Here is a 22,642-nt window from a genome sequence, read left to right as displayed (position 1 = left end):
TAGGTGACGATTTCCATCAATTGTTTCAAACTACTTCCCTTTAAAATAGATTAAGCAATCAAGGTAAATACCTCGAGTCCATTCATGAGTGTCCAGAGCACATTTAACTAACTCTTGAAGTAAGCTGTATGAGTCTAAAGCAGTCAGCAGTCAGCACTTAACTTAATTCTTATCTTGAGCCGCGTGTCTCGCACTTGGGTCGCAAATGTAACAGTTTTAAATTATGCAAAAGGTTCTGTTAACATTGCGATGACGTAGGACAGTAGGCTAGATACTTCGTGTAAGAAAAAGGCTACAGTAAGGTCGCATTCAATACACTAAAATAAGAAGTATCGCCTGTGGCGCAACGGTTCTTGGAAATTGCATTGTGCAAATCGCGAGACGGCAGCAAAAAAAAAACCAGTTGCATTTTATGACTGGTCTACCACAGGTATCCCAGTAAAAAATCGTTACAATCCCGAGTAAAATTCCAGTATTGTGATCATTTACTACGACGTGCAGCGAAAAAGATATAAACCAGAAGCGGACGAGGTTAACGCAAGAATTCTTGATTATAAAGAAAATGTATAAATCAACACAAGGTTGAAAAGAAACTGTTTCTTTTGCTCCGACGAAGGGCGAACGCCTTTCTAACCTCCTTTTCCAAATTTCGAAATGGCAAACGCTGTCGACAAAACCTAATAAAACGTCAGCAAGTTAGATAAGTCTTCTTGGCTGAAATACCTTTGAAGTACGACGACTATCATTAAAATTTATTTGACTGTATTTTCTGTGGCGTATAAATTACCTTAGTCATTGTGGTTTTGTTATTTGAATAAAAGAAAACTCTCAATAATGCCTGCGGTCAATTACTCGGCTCAAACTCCAAGCCATAGAATAGAATCCAAATAGAAAATATACCAAATCTCATCAAAGGAAAGTTAAGATTTCGCCATGGCATGTGCTGGGTTCTTATTTTCCGTTTTTCTTCTTGTCATGGTCATCAAATCTGGAGCTGATGAAGGTAAGAAAATACCAAAATTAAGGCCTATTTTTCTTTGTGTATTACCCTTAGCAAAGCCGGGGACCTTAGACAAGTCAAAACAGTAATGACCTTTATCAAAAGGATGACTATGGAAAGGCCTGTATCCAGGATTTGCTGAGGGAGATGTGCGCAGTCATAAAAATCATAAGTGAAAATTTATAAGAAACGTATAATACCCTAACCCACTTTTTCGCGGAAAACGAAAAAAAGGGGGGCCACAACTGTGCACTTTCCTAGCCAGGCACCAGTTGGAGTTTTTGTTCTTACTCGATTGGGGCCGGCTTACATTATGACATATTAAACATAAGAAGGAGAAAGAAGCAGATAATGAAGAATTTTGAAAATAATGTGTGGACCGCAATAAAATAAACCTATGCAAGGCTCCTGCGGTTGATTTACTTCCCGGCTTCTAATCACAACACACAAAATTTATTCTACTGCTTTTGTTTTTGTTAATATTATGAAGGGTGGATCGGCGTTCTTAAGCTAGATGCATATGCAATCAAAGAAGCATTTAGAATCAACTATTAAAGGACTGGCCGCCGCTGTCAAATTAAAAAAAAACATAGTTGAACATAGCTGTTGCTTGCGTTAAGAAAGGAGAGTTGGAGCTTATTGAATATTGGATAAAATGTTTCATTCGGTTGTTAAACTTTTATAATACAAAAATAAGGACCTACCAAAATATAATACTTATTCAAGTTGTGTAACAAACATTTTTATAAATGTTAATTCTCAAAATGGCATGGCGGTTTTTATGCGCGACGAATGTCGTACCGGTTTTGTGTGTGTTTATAAGTTATCAGACTGACTCCTAAAAATCGGTCGCGACATATCGGTGTATGGAAAAAAACCCTTAATATGGGATCTAGCCCTATGTATGTCATCCTCGGAAACCCAATTAAGGAAGAACAGCTTTTAGTCATATAGGGGAGGAATATTTCTTCCAGTAAGCGATGAAAGTTTTTCTTCTAACCACTATATATGCGAACCAAGTATCTTGTACGAGGGTTTCCCTGCAAATGCGGCAATAAATTCCAAGTAATGGCTTTTTTTGGGAGTAGTGCACATTTCCGAGGAGAAACCGTAACGGGCGTAAGACTTCCCAAATTAGTTTGCCGCCAAAATCGATGGGTCGATGACAGCATGAAATCGAGCTTGCTGATAAATGAGCATTCAGTTCAATGTAAGATGAGGTTTTAAGCACAATATAAAAATAACCCAAGGTGCCCAAGTGATCGCTGGTTGGGAAATGCGGTTGCAAAGTAGTAATAAATCATTCATATCGATTTCAGTATGCACAAGAAGCGTGATGTCTCCCGCGCAGCGTGCTCTCTGTGGATCGGTAAGGCACTTATTATGCCATTGGGTGGACACAAGGTTCCCTTTTTCAACATAGACTCCACAAATTCTTAGCAAGCCTATAACCAAGGGATACCAGGGTGCACCAGGGGATCGCACACCTCCCCCCTCGCTACTAAAGTCCATTTTAGCTAGGAGGTACTCTAAGGGTAGGAATTAGATACGAATATAACTAGTTACATATTCCCCATACGTCGCACAGTTAAAAAAGTAATTTGGCAAGCCTTACTTTAGGGTAACAATCACGTGCAAAGTATTTCTTTGGGGTAACGATAACTTGCCAAACATCACTTTGGGGGTAACGATCACTTGCTAAGCATTTACTTTGGGGTAACGATCACTTGCCAATTATTACTTTGGGGTATCGATCTTTTGTCAAGATTTACATTGGTGTAACGATCACTTCACGTTTAACTTTATCAGATGATTGAGCCCTCTGACTGCTTCAAACGTGATACACCGCGTGGACGATTCGCTATCACAAACTGTAGGCAAATGTGCGAGCTTTGCTGATAAGTAAAAAGGTAAAGAGATAATACAATTACAGGACGGCCTGTAAAACTGCGAGCACCAAAAATGTGTGGCGTCTTCTGACGAATCACAAGCGAGAATTCACGCTGATGCTTGATATAAAAGAATCAAAAAAAATTATTTAGCGCGTATAAAGTATTAACCTTGTTCTAAGCGCTTAAAAATGTCTCATCTCTACGACCAGTTTCTAGAAAGCTCACATACGTTCAACAAGTAGGGCCGAATCGAACCCGTTTGAACCTGGATTGGGTAGTATGATCAATGTGATTCTGTATGTGATGGTTGGATCAAACATTCTAAACATATTCTACTTCCCATGGTTTCACTGGATAATTCCAATAAACAGTCTCTCTGCTGTTCTTGACAAGGTTGTCAACCAATAAATACATTACCAATAATAGAAATGCCGAGACGCTCAATTTTCACTTTCCGCGTGAAAGAACACTGGTTATAGTAGTCTACTTACGAATCGCGAAAAGTCAAAATATGCAGCAATTACCCCTCCTTTCTTGAAACCCTTGTTTCGGGCCCTCTTTCTGGAACCCATCCGCCTCCGAGTATCGCGACTCACGTATCATGACTAATATTGCAAATGCATTTCCGTATGCTGAGACCAAAGGTTCTGGCCTCCTTTCCGATTTTTCCCCATTTTTTCGGAGTAAGGCATAATCATTGATAGGTTTTCTTTTTTTTCTTTTACAGCGTTTCATCGGAAGCATTGTGTTGTAACATTGTAAAGAGCTTGGATGGAAGAAAATAAACAATCACAACAACTTCTTGTTAAGTAAAATAATAGCATTCTTACGTGAAACGTCAACAGACCGCGCTTGCTTGTTTCAAAATTTAACATCATATTTTCAGTGTCACAATAAATATTTTTTTCGTCTAAACGATCCCCTGATACTACTATGCTGTCCACCCAAGAATTACAACGATTTCAAAGCGTTCTATTTGCCTAGGTTTTTCCTCTGTATCATTTTCTCGACGGTTCCTATCTGATATGTCTACACAGTTTGGCTATAAAAGCCAAATATCCGTTTATATAATATGACTTTTATCGACCAAACACGAGTCATATTTCCTCTCAAATACCAGGATTCTCATGATAATATCCTCTATGGAGCGTTAAACGTCTCATTGGAACAGACGAAAAAGCTACATAGCTATCTCTCCTTAAAGCGGGTTTTCACAACTAGATGCTTAACAAATTTCCTGTTGTATCAAAAATCAAACGCGATGGTTTTTCGCAAACGCTAGTACGACTTCCAATAAGAAAGATATCAAATTAAATGTGCATTAAAAGAATAGGCGACAATTTGGCTCCACTCACACAAAAAGATTTCCTGGGTAATGAGTTAAGCCTCCCAGGCTCGTAGCAGCTAGGGACTGGAATTAAGAACACTTATTAAAGAAATTTTATAATAACCTAACATTAACATAATATTTGAAAAACATAAGTACACATCTCGATACTAGTTTGGTTTTGCTTTTAGTTTTAGAGAACATGATTAGGAAGAATAGTTTATTATAGGCTTTACAGGAGTTGGCCATAATTATGCGATCTCAATATTTTTCAGAATTCTAATGTTTACGCAGATTCTCCGGATAAGAGGAAAAATACAGTCTCAACAAAAATAACTTTCTATAACTAAATTGATATCTGGACCAATAAGAGAGGTGGAGATTGTCAGCACAGAGGCGGTACAGAGGTAGGGATTGGTAGCAAGAATGAGCAATTTTTCCATTAAACTTGCCCGAAGCAAGGGAGATCAATTGCTCGAGAAATAGATATAGTCTTGAAAGAATTTGCAGTTCAAGTTTTCTAAAGAGGAGGCTGCAGAGAAAATAAGAGCTCAGAAGCTACAGTAAAGAAGAGAAGAAGTATAATAATAATAAGAAGAAGTATAAGAAGAAGAAGAAGAAGAAGAAGAAGAAGAAGAAGAAGAAGAAGAAGAAGAAGAAGAAGAAGAAGAAGAAGAAGAAGAAGAAGAAGAAGAAGAAGAAGAAGAAGAAGAAGACAAAGAAGACGACAACAAGAAGAATAAAAACAAGAAGTCAAGCACATAGAAAACGGTAGGAATGTCATTTATAATGTCGAATTTCCAAAAAAAAATACAACGTAAATGCACGATAAAATGTTTTAACAAAAGTATCACAACTATTAGGAAATACATACTCTCCTAGTCATATTCAAAAGTATTTCCAAAAACAAGACATGCATTGAACATTTCTGAAGCAATCGACGTTTCGCCTCCTGCTAATTGGTAGGGAACTTCAAGATTGGTAAATAATTTGATTGTTATATAGACTATAGTGAAATCCAATACAGAAATGTGGCTTCTGAATGAAAACAACATGGTAAAATATAGTATCAAATGTCTATTGTGCAATAAGCAGTTCAGTCAACCTAAAACGGTAAAGAGATGCATCCAATTTTTTCTGCCGTTCTATAATGGACACCGTCAAACAAATATCAGCCCTTTTTTAAGATACCTGTAATGTCGTATACGCACTACATGTGCTATATAATAAACTGATTGATATTTATTCATCCGACGCGCGCACGAATATCCATTCAGAAAGCTGCAAATAGAAGCCAGCTGAGTGCTAGCCAGATATCCCACAGCGTTCCACAGAAAATGTTATAGAAATCGGCAATAGAAGTAAAAATATAGACGTTTTGGTGGTTTTCCAGCGACTTTGGAGAGTAAAACACCATAACTTAATAGGCTGAATAGTAGGTGACTCGAGCTGGACTTCACTCGATCAAGGATGAATGGAGATGGGGATGGGGATGACACGAAAATCTAATTAAATACTGACCGAGTACTGATAATAAAAAGAAGTGTCCTCGTCGAGGTAATATTATGTGTTTTTCAAAGCTACTTTTGTCAACTTGCAGTGATTACAGCTCGGAAAACTACGAATTGAAAGCAATCGACAAATAATTAAAATATTTGCAGCTTTTTTCCATAAATACTTTAAATAAAATCGACAACATCATTCTTATATATAATTGAGGTCGGCTTGAACACAACAGACTTGGAAAAAAGTTTAATGGTAGGACTTACAATCTTCTTATCCGTGTGTTTGCATTTTGATTATTCTTATGCAATTTTGCTGTGCGGATCTATGAGGATAGGTCCAGTTTCTTAGGAACTGCGTTGGCTACGATCTTTCTATTCATCTGATTGTTTCGTCGTGCTTGTCGATAAGGACATTTGGCAAATCAAATGTCGCAATCCTGAGGGCTTTACAATAAAAAAGACGATAGGGAGTCCACTATATTAGTCATGCTGCGCTGTTTCCGCTGAAAGTCCCATGATTCTTTATCCTATCTTAAAGTCATTAGACGGCCCTGCCTCATATGAAAATAAGACTTCCTTCTATATAAATAAAACGGAGTGTTATCAAACATAAACCAATAACGTTGTTATTAACAAAGGACTTCATGGATATAGTAGCGAATGCTTAGTCTGTAGAACTCTTATTACCCTTTACCAAAGTTCAGCCTTTGCAAATTGTCATATCGTAAACTCATTCATTTTGTACAACAAGAATCTTTTAAAAACTATTCGATACACCAAAAACTGGAATTCGACTCTGCCAAATTTTCGTCTTTAATAAGACTTCTTCAAGGCAGACTTTCCTGAAGAAGTCTTATTAAAGACAAAATTTGGCAGAGTCGAATTCCAATTTTTGGTGTATTGTATTCATTGTTCTGGTACGAGATCACGACAGTTTGGGCTTTTTGATTCTATTAAAAACTATTCGCGTGCTTATTAAAAAATGGTACAAATAAGTTTAGAATTTCAGAACCATTTTTTGAGCAGTTGCACTTGCAAGTTTCCGGGCAGAAGCAGCGCTCGTGATACCCTGGTTCCAGTCTCTCTCTGGCCACTAAATAGAGAGACGTTCGGGGCTCTGGAACCACGGCACGCTCGTGACGTTTACCAAAGCATTGTCATCGTTTCGTGTCTTGGATTGTGTCGCGCGCCCTAGAGATTATATACTTATCTGAAATAAAATAATATATTTATTATTTTTGTCGGTAAACGTTTAGCATCGGTCTGCAGTAGTCTTAGTGGCACTAAAAGCGGCTGCTAAGCAGACTTAGCATGAAGTGAAGATGTCTTAAAATTGAGACATAATTTAGCAGAGTAAACAAACATTTTTTTTTGTCATATGTCATTTGAATAAGGTTCGCCAATTCAATACTCTGGTTAATGAAAACGATACCCTGGGTTCCAGAGGCTGAATATCCGCTTTTCCCAGCATGCAAGGGGGCGGGGGTTCAAATGGGCAGGCGGCGTCCTATTCTCCTTGAATATTTTGATTGATTTATTTTAAATAAGGTTGTATTAGAAATGAATAACCAGATAACAGTCCAGTTAAATATTATTTATTATTCATGAGCGTGAAAACACAAATTTTGTCAATTATATGTTACCAGCGACGAAACGCAGGTGCATCCACTGATTGTTTCAGAACCTTTTTGTTTATCCTCGAGGACCCTGAGCCTCGGCATGTTCTTAAAAATTTGGTGAAATCTAAGGCTGGAGGTTCTTATAAAAAAAGTGCATCCATGATACATCAGATAACAGTGGAAGTAGTTCGCGACTGAATCTTTACTTTGAAAAAATAGATCCCGCGAGGTCCATGAAGATAATCGCGGTTGTGAAAGGCAGCACACTTTTAAAGAAACGATTGATATCAGAGAACCCACACGGAGAACACAGATGAGGATACAGTTATACAATTTATTTCCTTTGCTTCCCAGCGGATCATGGCACTTATATTTCAAAATCAAAGATATAAAATCAAAATGTAATGCCTGCTATCTATGCACGCGTTGAGTTACGCATCACATTCAGGAACACGTGACATTTTAATTTTGCAAAATCGCCCTCCTAAAAGAAAGCCAAAAAGCAATATCACCGTACGAATTTAATACTTTGACGAATGACTATTCAAAACCGACATATTAATGGTTTAATTAAAAGCCACCTGCGTTTTGTCGTATCCGTAAGGCACTCGTTAAAAAAAGCTTTAAAAAGCCGTCTGTTACTTAAAAGTGGTGCATATAAAAACAACTGTTAATTCAAGGAGTTAAAAAATCAAGGGAGAAACTAGCGTAGTAGCTGTGTGTCAGATCCTAGGTGAACCAAGAAGCATGGGAGCTAAGTAGAAATTTTTCGCAACGGGTTCTACATCCCGCCCCTCCTTTTCAGAGTCAGAAAAAAAATTCTATAAAATGTATATTGTCTTTTCCTTATGAGATACCCTTATGTAATTTAGATATTGTATATGCTACCCTATATAACGCCCAAATTATTTTCCTTCACTTTTCATTGTCCATATCGGCGAGTGTCGATATGGACAATGGTATGATGGGCAGCCATTGAAGATGCATGAATCATCGCTTCATCGGCCAGGTCTTGATGTCGTTTTTGGTGGTTGGTTCATAACTATTGTGTGTGAAATGTGATACGAAGTTATGTGGCTTTATGCTAATTCCTAGTGCACACTAGTGACATAACAACATAGGCGCGCGCACTCTTTTAAGCCCGACATAACGACATGGATATAATAACATTAAAGAAAAAACATTGTGCTTTATTCTTTTTCCGCCTGAACACTTATTTTGATTTGTTTGAAAACCACGAAGTCCTGAACGTCAATGGTGCTATCGGCCGTGAGATATGAATACTTTTTGGTTCTCTGTGGAGAGATAAAACATGACGTGTTTGTGAGTGGTATCTGCTTCTGCTATCTCTTTGCAGCTTTTCCCCGCGATTTCAAAGTGAAAGCATTCCCGGTATCCCCATTTTGCTAAGGATTGTCATGATGGTGTGGTTCTGTAGTTTTCTAGTTCTTTTTTTTTTTTTCGTGAGAGGTTGGGCATACACTTTTATTTCTTAGCGTATTATATAGATATATTAAATAAACTCAAATAATTCAGTAAGAAAATATTTTTGCGCCCTACAAGACGTAGGGCGTACATATAAGGAAAGGCTTATTTTTTTAACGGGGGGGGGGGGGGGGAAGGTGTGGTATGTTTGGGGGGAGGGTTGCAATTTTTTGAGCGCCAATTTTGGGGAGGGCTACCCTCCCCAAAACGACGCGGCATTTTGGCTGAACGTCACTGGACGAGGGAAGTCTGGAGGCTCTGGTACCCTCTGGGGGTGGGTCGAAACTTTTGAACTGGAAAAAATTTTAACTTAGCAGCCCTCCCCCCCTCCCCCCGTAAATAATGACCCTTCCCTTAAATTAAACTTCTTGGCTTAGTGCTAATTAGGGTTCAAGTTTCGTATACGTACAGTCTCTTAAAAAAGATATAAACTACTTCACTCTGGATAAGATAAAATTGGCTTGAAAGTATAAAATATTTCATATGCGCATAGTCTCAAGATGCACTAGTAATATCCATCCTACTGATAGAATTCTTAGGCCCCGAAACGTTTAATTCCTTAAATTTGAAAAGCTGGCTAATTCCTTTAACACTTATGGTATCTAAATGTGTTAAAATATCGCCAAACATCGTATTTTACCGCAAAGATTTATGTAAAAGATGATCCTCTTTATAGATTTTAATCTTTCCCGAACTTCTCGGGCCCGAAATTCACAAGAAAGTTCTCGGGACCTCGCAGTCACCCGAGACTTTTCGGGTTACTTTTTGGCTTTTGCAAAACTTCGAAAACAGCCTTATTGAGCGTAATCATTTGGAATACGAACCAAGAAGAAGTTCAAAATGTTCTAAAACATGAAAGCGGTTCTCCGAAAGGAAAACATGCGAATTAAAAAAAAAAAAGCAAAATGAAGTTTTCGGCCAGAAGCCTAGTCAATGTTGCACACACAAAAGAACTATTTAATAGAGAAAAATAAAACTTTCCAGACTTGACTAGGCATCTGGCTTATCGGTAAGCCATGTTACCGATGTCGGCGTTTTTTGCACGGAGCTTTTAACCCAAAAGTGGCTTTGCTATTGAAACACCTGTTAATCAGTTAGCATAAAAATCAGCTTGTTTCTTATTGCTATACGTCTAGATCAAAGAAGGCCTGTTTACCTGTTTTAGGCTCCATTCGTCATGCCCCAGCGGTTTTATGGGGGTCAACTAAAACTAGCCTCGAAAAACGAGCAGTTTTAAAAACCTTTATTTAATATAGTTAATTTAGGTGGTCAATAAAGATACTTCAAAAGATAAGTATATACGAATAAGGAGAATTGTGCAAGAAAATAAAATGACTCACTTTCACTGGAGGTGCTATCGTGTCCTAACAGCCTTTCGTTTTTCGTTTTTTGTTGGTGTATTAAAATGGTAAACTCTTCATTCCTTATTTTTAATCCTTAGATTCGACTTACGTAACAATTTTTTTTTAGGATATTCAATCTCTCAGCATTTTGATTATACCTGTATACCCAGGCCCGTACCCAGGGTTTTTCTTGTGGGGGGGGGGGGGGGGGGGATGGGGTTGAAATACGAAAAAGTGGACCTAATTTTTCCGGAGGGGCCGGGAGGTCTATTTATTGGCTTTGGCTTCAATAGACCAGAGTGACCTAGAATGCCCTTTTTATCAAATTCGCTTAATATGTTTTATAGTTTTGTCTACAAATAAAAAACGTCTATTGCGAACCGAAAGTGGACTTTCTACTGTTGATAAATAGATTTTTTTTTTGATAAATAGGATTTTTTTTGTTTTTCTTACCTTTAGCAGCATAAAAGCTGAATTACAGGCTAAGCGCAATGAATTACTTATTTAAACAATACAAATATTTTACAGTGACAAATTCGGAAAAAACGTTTAGTAATTGCATTTCTCAACTGTCATATCTCCTACATGATAAAGCGGATTTTTGGAATTCAAGGATTCCATGAAAGCTTCGCATGTAAGATGCCTTGGGGTACGGGCCTGATACCATTTGATAATTTATAACTGTATTTTAGCTGCTTTAGTTGTAGTACGGATTGAAATCCCCCGTGATTCAAGCGGATTCACTGCCAAGACGAACTTTCCATGCATAGGGTTTCAAAGATTACATTTTAAAATAAAACAGCCAGATCAATAATAAGTTGCACAAAATGTTAATATTGAACTCAACGGAAGAAACTGCAAAAAATAAAAATAATAATAAAACAATGTCCGTAGCTGAAGTAGGACGAAAATCAAAAGCGCTAGTGTTTATCTTTACTAAATAATCAACCCAATAAAAGACGAGACATGACTTACACCAAAATGACGAAATGCAGTCTAATGTGCCATTTAAAAGTACCGTTTAAATTGCCTTTAGAATTACTGTTCCTAACTTAATGGAGAAAACATAGTCAGCACAATTATGCATCGATGTCAAGACGTTTAGACCGATTAGTAGAGAAACAGCTGTCAATTAAACACAATATGAGAACATTGTCACAAATGGTACATTTCTGATGTCGTAGAAAAGTACATCATTGCGCAATACAATACTTCAAGATTAGGGAAATTTAGAACATTAGGACCATGCAGGCTTTGGTTGTCTTCGATTTGTGTAGGGGACGAAGAGGTGACCGCTGAGATTCCAAGGCCCAGGATACCAAGAGGTGACATTAACAGAACTTATGATTGTAAAATGGCAGAGATTTATTTGATGCGGATGCGTAAATTACTCTAAACAGTTTATGCAATCTTTCAAATTTATCTAAAACTATCTAAAATAGCAATATACTATAAAAACGATAAAAAGGCAAGATAAGATTACCAACTGTAGCTTATCAAACTCAAAATTCCCAAGCGGTTTAAATGAATGCAATCAATTCATAACATATACATTGATCAGCATTTTGTTGGGTTAATGAACCGTCGTGGACTCATCTTCTCAAAACATTACGGTTGTTTATGGCCTAACGCATTGTTTTCCGAGGGGAATTAATAATCAATTTGTTTAATTTACTCTGTCTAAAGAAAGACCACCAATGTTTTCGAATCTTATTGAGGACGGTGCTCATCATTGCTACTGCGCTAATTTCTTGCACAAGCAAAAACAAGTTAAGAGCGAATGAATTTGCCTGTATTGGTATATTAGAAAAGGATTGAGTTTTAGACACGGAAAGTTCGAAAATTTGTTTACCGAGCTAGGAAACTAATGTAATGCATCGCGACGTTGCGTTTTCAAAAGTTCAATTAAACACTTCTCCATCTACTCAAGAAACCGCAGGTGTTTTTTACAACTTAGTTATTCTGTTAATTTTTTTCAACTGAGAGGCATCATTACAAGAAACAATTAATATCTCCCTATCACGTGATAAACTAATCCTCGACGTTTGCGAACATAACCTTCTGGGGAAGGGATAGGAAACATTTTCGCAAAACGTTCATAGCAGTCTTCTCCGCGAATAACCCTACAAATAATTAAGGCATCACAAACAAGAATTGAAAGAGTGCTTCCATCAGATCATTAACTCCAAAGTTATCTAGTTAGGATCGTGTCAATCAAAACAGTCAGGCTAAGGAAATACGCCGTTCTTTTCATATGCCGACGTCTAATGAGGGGGCTAGCTACCAAAACTTTTACTGATATCCTTACAAAGTCTGGCTCTACAAGCCTGTGAGAGGTAAATAAGTTCTTGAACTGGAAAAAAATTTAACTTAGCAGCCCTCCCCCCCCCCTCCCCCCGTAAATAATGACCCTTCCCTTAAATTAAACTATCTTCTTGGCTTAGTGCTAATTAGGGTTCAAGTTTCGTATACGTACAGTCTCTTAAAAAAGATATAAACTTCACTCTGGATAAGATAAAATTGGCTTGAAAGTATAAAATATTTCATATGCGCATAGTCTCAAGATGCACTAGTAATATCCATCCTACTGATAGAATTCTTAGGCCCCAAAACGTTTCATTCCTTAAATTTGAAAAGCTGGCTAATTCCTATATAACTTACGGTATCTAAATGCGTTAAAATATCGCCAAACATCGTATTTTACCGCAAAGATTTATGTAAAAGATGATCCTCTTTATAGATTTTGATCTTTCCCGAACTTCTCGGGCCCGAAATTCACAAGAAAGTTCTCGGGACCTCGCAGTCACCCGAGACTTTTCGGGTTACTTTTTGGCTTTTGCAAAACTTCGAAAACAGCCTTATTGAGCGTAATCATTTGGAATACGAACCAAGAAGAAGTTCAAAATGTTCTAAAACATGAAAGCGGTTCTCCGAAAGGAAAACATGCGAATTGAAAAAAAAGGAAAATGAAGTTTTTGGCCAGAAGCCTAGAATGTTGCACACACAAAAGAACTATTTAATAGAGAAAAATAAAACTTTCCAGCCTGACTAGGCTTCTGGCTTATCGGTAAGCCATGTTACCGATGTCGGCGTTATTTGCACGGAGCTTTAAACCCAAAAGTGGCTTTGCTATTGAAACACCTGTTAATCAGTTAGCATAAAAATCAGCTTGTTTCTTATTGCTATACGTCTAGATCAAAGAAGGCCTGTTTACCTGTTTTAGGCTCCATTCGTCATGCCCCAGCGGTTTTATGGGGGTTAACTAAAACTAGCCTCGAAAAACGAGCAGTTTTAAAAACCTTTATTTAATATAGTTAATTTAGGTGGTCAATAAAGATACTTCAAAAGATAAGTATATACGAATAAGGAGAATTGTGCAAGAAAATAAAATGACTCACTTTCACTGGAGGTGCTATCGTGTCCTAACAGCCTTTCGTTTTTCGTTTTTTGTTGGTGTATTAAAATGGTAAACTCTTCATTCCTTATTTTTAATCCTTAGATTCGACTTACGTAACAATTTTTTTTTAGGATATTCAATCTCTCAGCATTTTGATTATACCTGTATACCCAGGCCCGTACCCAGGGTTTTTCTTGTGGGGGGGGGGGGGGGGGGGGGGGGGCGGAATGGGGTTCAAATACGAAAAAGTGGACCTAATTTTTCCGGAAGGGCCGGGAGGTTTATTTATCGGCTTTGGCTTCAATAGACCAGAGTGACCTAGAATGCCCTTTTTATCAAATTCGCTTAATATGTTTTATAGCTTTGTCTACAAAAAAAAAAACGTCTATTGCGAACCGAAAGTGGACTTTCTGCTGTTGATAAATAGATATATGGATTTTTTTTTTTTACCTTTAGCAGCATGAAAGCTGAATTACAGGCTAAGCGCAATTAATTACTTATTTAACCCATTGACTCCTGGCTTTTTTGGAGCTGAATTTAGAAAAAACAGACTGAAAACAGATACCTCCCCCCCTATTCTGAGTTTTATACAGCCCGTCAAAGTCAAACACAGCTGCACCTAGTCAGCGGTATCCAAGCTTTCCAACAGTGCTTTGCGGTCCCCACTTTTAATCCCTCGTCGATGTGCTGAAGCCAGCACAAGTTGATGGTTGCTTGTATTTTTCATCAAAAATACAGCTATGAGCATATTAGGAGAGTGTCTCAGGACATCATGAAGTCTTTTGGGGCATAATTGAGTGCTTTGCTTATGGATATTTGCAAGCAAAGGTGGATTCATGATGATTTTTTCTTGTTTGGCTTTGCCCGGATGAGAAAATAATTTTCTAATGAATCACCACAGCTCTCCTAAATGGTGTCTTTTCTGAAACCAAATTGATTCCAAAATTGTTTACACTGCTATTCTGGGTCTGTATGGCCTGGAATTGATTTGTTTGGCTTTGGGGTGAAAAGACTTATAAAAAAACCATCTGACTTTGGGGAGAGGAGTGTTGACTGGCCCTCCCCTCGTGAATTTTCCCCTGTATCTCCCAGAATGCTTTGCAATACGTAAACATATTTTCGTGGTTGTACAATCCTTCAAGGAATGGGCATTGTGTTTTGAGGCCAAGGAAATGTACCTGGAGGATCAGAATAAAGGTATCTATTTGTGTCTTGAGCTGTGTTTGCTGATCTCTCTCCCTTGTGTGGTATTTTGAGCGTTTTATCGAGAGGGGTGATTCTGCTTTTCTCTCCTTGTTCGATTTGAGATTTGTCAAAGAACCTGTGCTATTATTTGGCTTAAGAGTAGATGCCAACACCTTGGTTGGATGCATATCTGCAAGACCATTTATCCCTTAGACTGATGCCTGAGTATCTTCATCTTGTTGTGTTTATTTTTAATTTATGAATTTTTTGGGTTGTGGGTACTTCCCAAAGCCGGTACAGGCCGGTTCAGGGGTCAATGTGTTAAACAATACAAATATTTTACAGTGACAAATTCGGAAAAACGTTTAGTAATTGCATTTCTTAATTGTCATATCTGCTACATGATAAACCGGATTTTTAGAATTCAAGGATTCCATGAAAGCTTCGCATGTAAGATGCCTTGGGGTACGGGCCTGATACCATTTGATAATTTATAACTGTATTTTAGCTGCTTTAGTTGTAGTACGGATTGAAATCCCCCGTGATTCAAGCGGATTCACTGCCAAGACGAACTTTCCATGCATAGGGTTTCAAAGATTACATTTTAAAATAAAACAGCCAGATCAATAATAAGTTGCACAAAATGTTAATATTGAACTCAACGGAAGAAACTGCAAAAAATAAAAATAATAATAAAACAATGTCCGTAGCTGAAGTAGGACGAAAATCAAAAGCGCTAGTGATTATCTTTACTAAATAATCAACCCAATAAAAGACGAGAAATGACTTACACCAAAATGACGAAATGCAGTCTAATGTGCCATTTAAAAGTACCGTTTAAATTGCCTTTAGAATTACTGTTCCTAACTTAATGGAGAAAACATAGTCAGCACAATTATGCATCGATGTCAAGACGTTTAGACCGATTAGTCGAGAAACAGCTGTCAATTAAACACAATATGAGAATATTGTCACAAATGGTACATTTCTGATGTCATAGAAAAGTACATCATTGCACAATACAATCTTTCAAGATTAGGAAAATTTAGAACATTAGGACCATGCAGGCTTTGGTTGTCTTCGATTTGTGTAGGGGACGAAGAGGTGACCGCTGAGATTCCAAGGCCCAGGATACCAATGGCAGAGATTTTTTTGATGCGGATGCGTGAATTACTCTAAACAGTTTATGCAATCTTTCATATTTATCTAAAAATCTAAAATAGCAATATACTATAAAAAACGATAAAAAGGCAAGATAATATTACCAACTGTAGCTTATCAAACTCAAAATTCCCAAGCGGTTTAAATGAATGCAATCAATTCATAACATATAAATTGATCAGCATTTTGTTGGGTTAATGAACCGTCGTGGACTCATCTTCTCAAAACATTACGGTTGTTTATGGCCTAACGCATTGTTTTCCGAGGGGAATTAATAATCAATTTGTTTCATTTACTCTGTTTAAAGAAAGACCACCCATGTTTTCGAATCTTATTGAGGACGGTGCTCATCATTGCTACTGCGCTAATTTCTTGCACAAGCAAAAACAAGTTAAGAGCGAAGAAATTTGCCTGTATTGGTATATTAGAAAAGGATTGAGTTTTAGACACGGAAAGTTCGAAAATTTGTTTACCGAGCTAGGAAACTAATGTAATGCATCGCGACGTTGCGTTTTCAAAAGTTTAATTAAACACTTCTCCATCTACTCAAGAAACCGCAGGTGTTTTTTACAACTTAGTTATTCTGTTATTTTTTTTCAACTGAGAGGCATCAATACAAGAAACAATTAATGTATCCCTATCACGTGATAAACTAATCCTCGACGTTTGCGAACATAACCTTCTGGGGAAGGGATAGGAAACATTTTCGCAAAAAGTTCATAGCAGTCTTCTCCGCGAATAACCCTGCAAATAATTATGGCATCACAAACAAGAATTGAAAGAGTGCTTCCATCAGATAATTAACTCCAAAGTTGTCTAGTTATGATCGTGTCAATCAAAACAGTCAGGCTAAGGAAAGACGCCGTTCTTTTCATATGCCGACGTCTAATGAGGGGGCTAGCTACCAAAACTTTTACTGATATCCTTACAAAGTCTGGCTCTACAAGCCTGTGAGAGGTAAATTAATATACACTGAACTATGTATTATGATCATTTGCGTTTTGATTTGATGGAAATATTGCATTCACAAATAACAGGTAGTACTTATCTTAAAGAGACTTTTCTGGGTCTTTACACCCCTTGTTATTTATCCATTTGTTTGTTTATCCGATAAGCTTTGTATTTCTTGGCTATCGGTGGCGGCTCGTGATCTTATTGTTTTTCTTTGTGTCAATAATTTCCTCTTCAATCTCTTCAGGATAATAAAACTCCGACCCAAAGTGCTTGTCCTCTCACATTATCAACTTTAAGACCTGTTTGTTTCTTGTTTTCTTTTTGTGGCTTTGGATTTTTGGTCGATTTTGTTTTAGCGAAATTCGTGCAACCGAACAAAGCAACACAAAAAAGCTCGCGAAATGTCCCTCTTCGAATACGGAAAAAAACGGCCCGCTGATTAAACATTTTTGTTTCTTCTGGGTGTTAGAATTCGCTACTCGAATGTTCGCTGTCGTTCGTTTTGCAGTTTGAAGGTGGAAAAAAAATCAAAAACCAAAAGATTGTGAAAAATTTTTCGTACGGCAATACGGAATTCCGTAATGCCCTCAGAGACGGGAATTTCACGACTACAAATTAGCCAATCACAGCGCGCGTACTATCGTATAATAATATCATTTATTACTAACAACAAAACATTATAATCATAAAAATAGTCAATCGAATGTGTAATACAACATACTAAATGTCCTAAAAATCCTATGGGCGGGGAAGGAGAGGGGGGTATGGATGGAACATCTCAAAATATAACGATCAACTTCATTTTTCTGCATTGATCGCAACTGGCAACAGGAACTGCAAATTCACAAGAAAGGCTCTTTTTAAACATTTAGTCTTAAACAAAGCTTTTTGAAAGGAATTCATGTATAGAACTGAAAGCTTCGAATGCAAATATTACGATACAAAGTCAATATTTCACTGTCTAGATCCATGTATTGCATATACATGAATTCTCTCGTGGCTTTGTCTTTTCTCCAGCAACAACAATCCCATGATCAACTTTTGACGTTTCATGTTTCCATAGCAACATCTCTGGCTGAACATGGTTAACATATCTACGCATGACAACACAACACAGCACTTTCATCCGCTGACCCAGCATGAGGAGCCCACGGCATCCTTCTATTTCCGCATCTCCTCGTTCTCGTTTATGATCCTGGCCGCCATATTTGGAAACTTAGTGGTAATCAAGACTATCGTTGCAATCCCGGCACGTAAGCCATTAACCTACTACCTGGTCACCAATCTGGCCGTGGCTGAACTGATCGGGGCTGTTTTCCTGCCAATGCTGGTTGCCTACGAGGAGTTAAGTGACTGGGTGTTTGGCCCAGCCATCTGTCACCTGGCCAGTCCCGGGCAAATCATGTGTGGTCTTACAGTTACCTGGTCGCTGGCTGCTATTTCAGTGCACAGATATCGCATGATTGGCGTTTACAGGCTGCAGACACCAGCCCCGCGTATGGTACACTTGTTCATTGGTTTGGTCTGGGTTGGCGCTTTCATTGTAACATTTCCGTCTCTGGTTTTCTCTAAAGTCGTGAACTCGCCTCTAGATGAAGGAACGAAATGGTGTGTTGTTCTGTTTCCAGGTAGGAATATCAGCCTGTACATAATGACGGAAATTAGCACATCCTCTGCTCCCTCTCTTTCTTCACTTCAATGTCCAATTCAGCTCAACTGTTCTCTTATAGCTAGTCACAGAACGTATATTTTCGTAAACATTTCTCCCCCTCCCCCTGCGCAGCGAATTATCCAAGATGGCGGCCGTGATATGCGAACTCCGTGTTCTCGGGGTTTTGTGCCTGAAAAACTAACCAATATCGACTCACCTAGTTTTACTCTTCAACTCACTTAACAAAACACCCACACTCACCTTAGCCCTTTCTAACCAAAACCAACTCCATCTCTAAATAACAAACATTCACTAGGTTGGATATTCGTTTTTTTCCCCGCCTCACCACAGGCTGTTCTTGTTTCAGCTAAAATCTCCTTGCTCTGTTTTACTACATGCGACTTATTAAGATTTCCAAGAAATCTACGTGTCACTTAGATAATCAATCTTTTACTTCAATTTGAATACGTCTAGTTATGGCCTGTAATTCAATTGATGTTTAATCTTTGAAATCAAAAACAAGTTTAGCAATGCATCACTACTTTGAGCTAGACGTGGACGTTATTATTAATCATCTCATTATTTCAAATGTTCCCCCAGGGGAGAGTTTGGAGACGTTCCCATCAAAAAACTACAGAATGTACATCCTTTTCCGGTTTATCCTGAACTTCATCCTCCCTATCCTAACGATGGTGACGGCATACGGGGCGATAGGTGTCAACATACACATGGCTCTTAAACGAGGTCGTCAATCAAAGGAAGAGGTCTCGGTTGAACTGTGCATGGAGGATACGCCATCTTCGGATAGGTACGTCACATCCGTATAGATGGTACAGGGTATTTTGGTAATATACTTTTAGATCTTGTATACTATAAGATTTTTTAAACCGCTCTAAGAGAGATGTAAGTACAATTTGAATTTCCGGGAAAAAGATATATCGCCACTTATCAAGATCAGGTAACAAAGAGCGCAATTTGCAACGAGCTAGGTTTAGGGTTAGGGATATAAATAGGACAACATTCTGGCTTGGGACAAGCTTAATTCGAAGCGAAGACGATGATAGTTCATACAATTGAATGACAAACCAGAGCATTGCAATAGATATGAACGAATTTTCTTTCTTGTAGTTGCGCTATGTCAAGAAGTCAATTTACCTATTCCTGTAAATAAGGGGAACATTATAATGCCTTTCTAAAAATACGGCACTCTCTACTTGTTTCATATACTTTGACCGATCTCCATCTATATATACTACCTTTTTAATCATACACACGTGACTTGTTTCACATCCTTAGACCAATCTCCATCCCAAAACTTTATGTCACGCCACCCGAGGATGAACCTGGGAACGTCACACAACAAAGACGAGACCACACACTATTGTCACGCAAGTGGTACCAGCCCTGCCAGCGAAGAGAGACAAACATAGAAGGGAACCAGCTGGAGGAGCTTGAGCACGACCTTCTTCGTATGATCTACGTCATCGTCCTTGTCTTTATCATCTGCTACTTCCCATACCAGCTGTTTTTCATTTTGGAATACTTCAATGTCCTTTCCTTCGGGTTGTGGGAGTACTTCCATATTACAAGAAAGTATATATTTCTCATAACGTGTTTGCCAAGTGCGTTGCATCCACTATGTTATGGGACAATGAGCAAGTTCTACGCTAAGGCCTTCTTTCGGATTGTATTGTGCAAGTGGTTCTCAAAGCGTGGTGCTGGTGATTGATTGAGCAAAGAGACTGAACACTGTTTTCAAAATAACTGTATTAACCACACATGTTAATTTTAGTTCATTCAGCAGAAATGCCTTGATTAAGTCAAGCTTGATTTGACTTTTAGTAACATAATGTTATATATCTTGATGTGATACTGTACACTAATCAATTGAACAAACAGACAAACCTATGTTGATGAGATATACTAAGCCAAACTCACGCGACAGACTAAAAAACAATGATAATATAGGCAGGTTATACTTGATGTTATAGACAAAAAAAAGGTTGATATAATCTAATACATGTAAAATCTTATTAAAACTAGTCAAACTTGATGTTATCAGGTATGACAACTTCCCTCAAGTTTTCCATTCCAGGTTCTGGCTCCTCTCCAATAAGAATATGAATGCACTTCAGACAGGTTGCTTGAGCTATTTCGTCTTTTTCCCAATTGTGCAATTCTCTGAGAATTACATAAACATTCTTATCTCGCATAATTGTTCTCCCATTTTTTGTTGCCAGAAGCTATATAAAGAGAAGAAAAAAAAACATTTCAAAGAAAACAAAACCCCTCCTTTGTTTTCATTTTAGTTATATTTGCAATACCTTTTTTCCTTTTCTTTTCAAATACATTGTTCTACATTGATATTTCACTTGAATTTAAATTTTAAATGGCAAATTTAAAAGGCAATTTCTGCTGTTCAGCTGTATCACCAGCCCTCAGAAAAGGTTCAAACTGCTAATCCTCTACTGTTACTGTAATCATAGTCAGCTGGTAAACTTGTTTAATTGTCAACATGCTTGTAAACAATCAGTCTTTACTAAGACATACACACTTTTGATTGATAGAAATTTGCCCAAAGTAAACCGAATAGTACATATATTTGTAAAATTGAGGAGTAAATGTAATAAAAAGGATCTCATGGCACTTACTTGTGGTATTTTATTATCATGGTAACATGATGCTTAATTTCATATTATTTATACCATTAGGATATGGTGCTTTTACAAAATGAATCAAACATAAAACAAATATCCTTTAATTTTTTATCCTTTAAGTCCCTGATTATCTGTGTGTGTGGGAGGGGGGAGTGGGTGTAAACCCTTCTTACCTGAAGCAAAGATTCCAGCAGCATATTCCTAATGTCTGGATCAGTTTCACGCTCTTTGCTTTCGTCCAGATACTGAAGATCAGGTGGGAGTTTATCTGTTTCCTCCTCTGTGAGTTCCTCACCACCAGCCAAGGGTAGAAGTAGATGAGGCAATATGTCAACTTCATCATTCAGTAACCAGTCATGAGTATCTAAAGAGAAAGATAAAATAACTTGGATTTTTTTCTTAAAAGAAATAATCCATTGTCCATGAGGCACTTTTGATTGGAAGCAAATCAATAGGGCCTTTTTGCATGATTCCCTCCCCCCTGGAAAGTGGCAAAAAGCAGCAGTTCTTTAGAATAACTCAAACCCCCTATGCTGTACATCAGGCCCCACCACTTCCTCCTTTCTTAATTATATCTGATAGTTAGGGACAGATTAAGGTATACCTGTCTCAAAACAACAATTCTTTAGAATCGTCACCACCCCTCCCCTCCTGTTTAATGATGACTTGTGTTGGGTGAATGGGAGCAACCGCTGGATTACACATCGTTTCCTGTCTAACATCAGCTCTCTTCCTTTTTTCATCTGCGTCAGGTTTGATATAAATAAAGCCAAGCTATCTGGACTCGAATCAGAGACTAGACTCGACTCACAGAACCTCTCCACCACTCTGTAAACATAGTCAGGTGAGGCCGCCAGGAGCTCGTTTAGCGCTATTTCGCACGTGCTCTCTGTTCTTGTTAAGTTTGACAGCACAACAGCGCACTTGTCAGCATGTATGCTGTTCTCATTGAGTAGATAATCCACCAAGGGAATTATGATCTTGAACTTCAAGAGTTTCTCGGCCAAGGCCGGTACAGCAGAGAGGTTTATAAGGGCAGAGTAAGCGTCACTACTTATTTTCTCGTTCGAGTCACGTGTGAGTTTGTACAATTGTGATAAGAATTCCTCGTTATTTTTCAAGAATTGCTGACCACTTTCAGTCACAGTTAGCCCAAGGATGTAATCCAAAGCAAAGTATCGGACATCACCACGCTCTGACTGCTTTAAAAACCCTAAAAGTTCCGTTGCTTGTTTCTCCTCAATGCTTGTAGCCATGTTGGACGAGACGGCAATTAGGGACTAAGTGCGAGATGTGTAACCACAGGGATTCCGGTAGCTAAGAGTAATAAAATAGCTAAAAGTAAGAAATGAACGGAAATAAAATTAAACTCACTAGAAAGTAAAAATGTAATGTAAGTATTTTTTGCTTTACGTAACGAAAAAGGAGAAAGAAGAAAAAAAAAAAAAGAATGTGAATAAGATTAT

The 22,642-nt window shown here is 37.9% G+C and overlaps 2 protein-coding genes and 1 long non-coding RNA gene across 7 annotated transcripts; 2 read left to right on the top strand and 1 right to left on the bottom strand.

The window, feature by feature from the left end:
- Positions 1–812: 812 nt before the first annotated feature.
- LOC116617861 lies at positions 813–3,690 on the top strand. The gene is made up of 4 exons (XR_004295906.2): positions 813–1,003; positions 2,320–2,369; positions 2,810–2,910; positions 3,620–3,690. It is a non-coding gene; the product is annotated as an uncharacterized LOC116617861 (long non-coding RNA).
- A 4,502-nt stretch (positions 3,691–8,192) lies between these two features.
- On the bottom strand, positions 8,193–22,471 carry LOC5511551 (protein HGH1 homolog). 3 transcript variants are annotated; one of them, XM_032380890.2, is made up of 3 exons: positions 21,781–22,471; positions 21,350–21,540; positions 8,193–8,638 (listed from the first exon to the last, which is right to left on the bottom strand). In XM_032380890.2, exons 1-3 carry the CDS (start codon positions 22,430–22,432, stop codon positions 8,534–8,536), a joined length of 948 nt encoding a protein of 315 aa, XP_032236781.1. In that variant the 5' UTR covers positions 22,433–22,471; the 3' UTR covers positions 8,193–8,533. The 3 variants fall into 3 exon arrangements, with proteins under 3 accessions (XP_032236781.1, XP_032236780.1, XP_001631977.1); XM_032380889.2 differs by lacking the exon at positions 8,193–8,638 and adding an exon at positions 20,269–20,700 and having other exon boundaries at positions 21,781–22,470; XM_001631927.3 differs by lacking the exon at positions 8,193–8,638 and adding an exon at positions 20,269–20,762 and having other exon boundaries at positions 21,781–22,469.
- On the top strand, positions 10,698–21,165 carry LOC5511585 (neuropeptides B/W receptor type 2). Of its 3 annotated transcripts, XM_048726063.1 has the most exons (5): positions 16,234–16,871; positions 17,932–18,364; positions 18,443–18,496; positions 19,120–19,327; positions 19,816–21,165. In XM_048726063.1, exons 2-5 carry the CDS (start codon positions 17,950–17,952, stop codon positions 20,246–20,248), a joined length of 1,110 nt encoding a protein of 369 aa, XP_048582020.1. In that variant the 5' UTR covers positions 16,234–16,871; positions 17,932–17,949; the 3' UTR covers positions 20,249–21,165. The 3 variants fall into 3 exon arrangements, with proteins under 3 accessions (XP_048582019.1, XP_048582020.1, XP_032236778.2); XM_048726062.1 differs by lacking the exon at positions 16,234–16,871 and adding an exon at positions 10,698–11,496 and having other exon boundaries at positions 17,932–18,496; XM_032380887.2 differs by having other exon boundaries at positions 16,239–16,871; positions 17,932–18,496.
- Positions 22,472–22,642: the final 171 nt, after the last annotated feature.

Source organism: Nematostella vectensis, chromosome 4 (genome assembly GCF_932526225.1).
Source record: "Nematostella vectensis chromosome 4, jaNemVect1.1, whole genome shotgun sequence".
NCBI classification, from domain to species: Eukaryota; Metazoa; Cnidaria; class Anthozoa; order Actiniaria; family Edwardsiidae; genus Nematostella; species Nematostella vectensis.
This window is presented reverse-complemented; position numbering and strand designations above follow the sequence as displayed.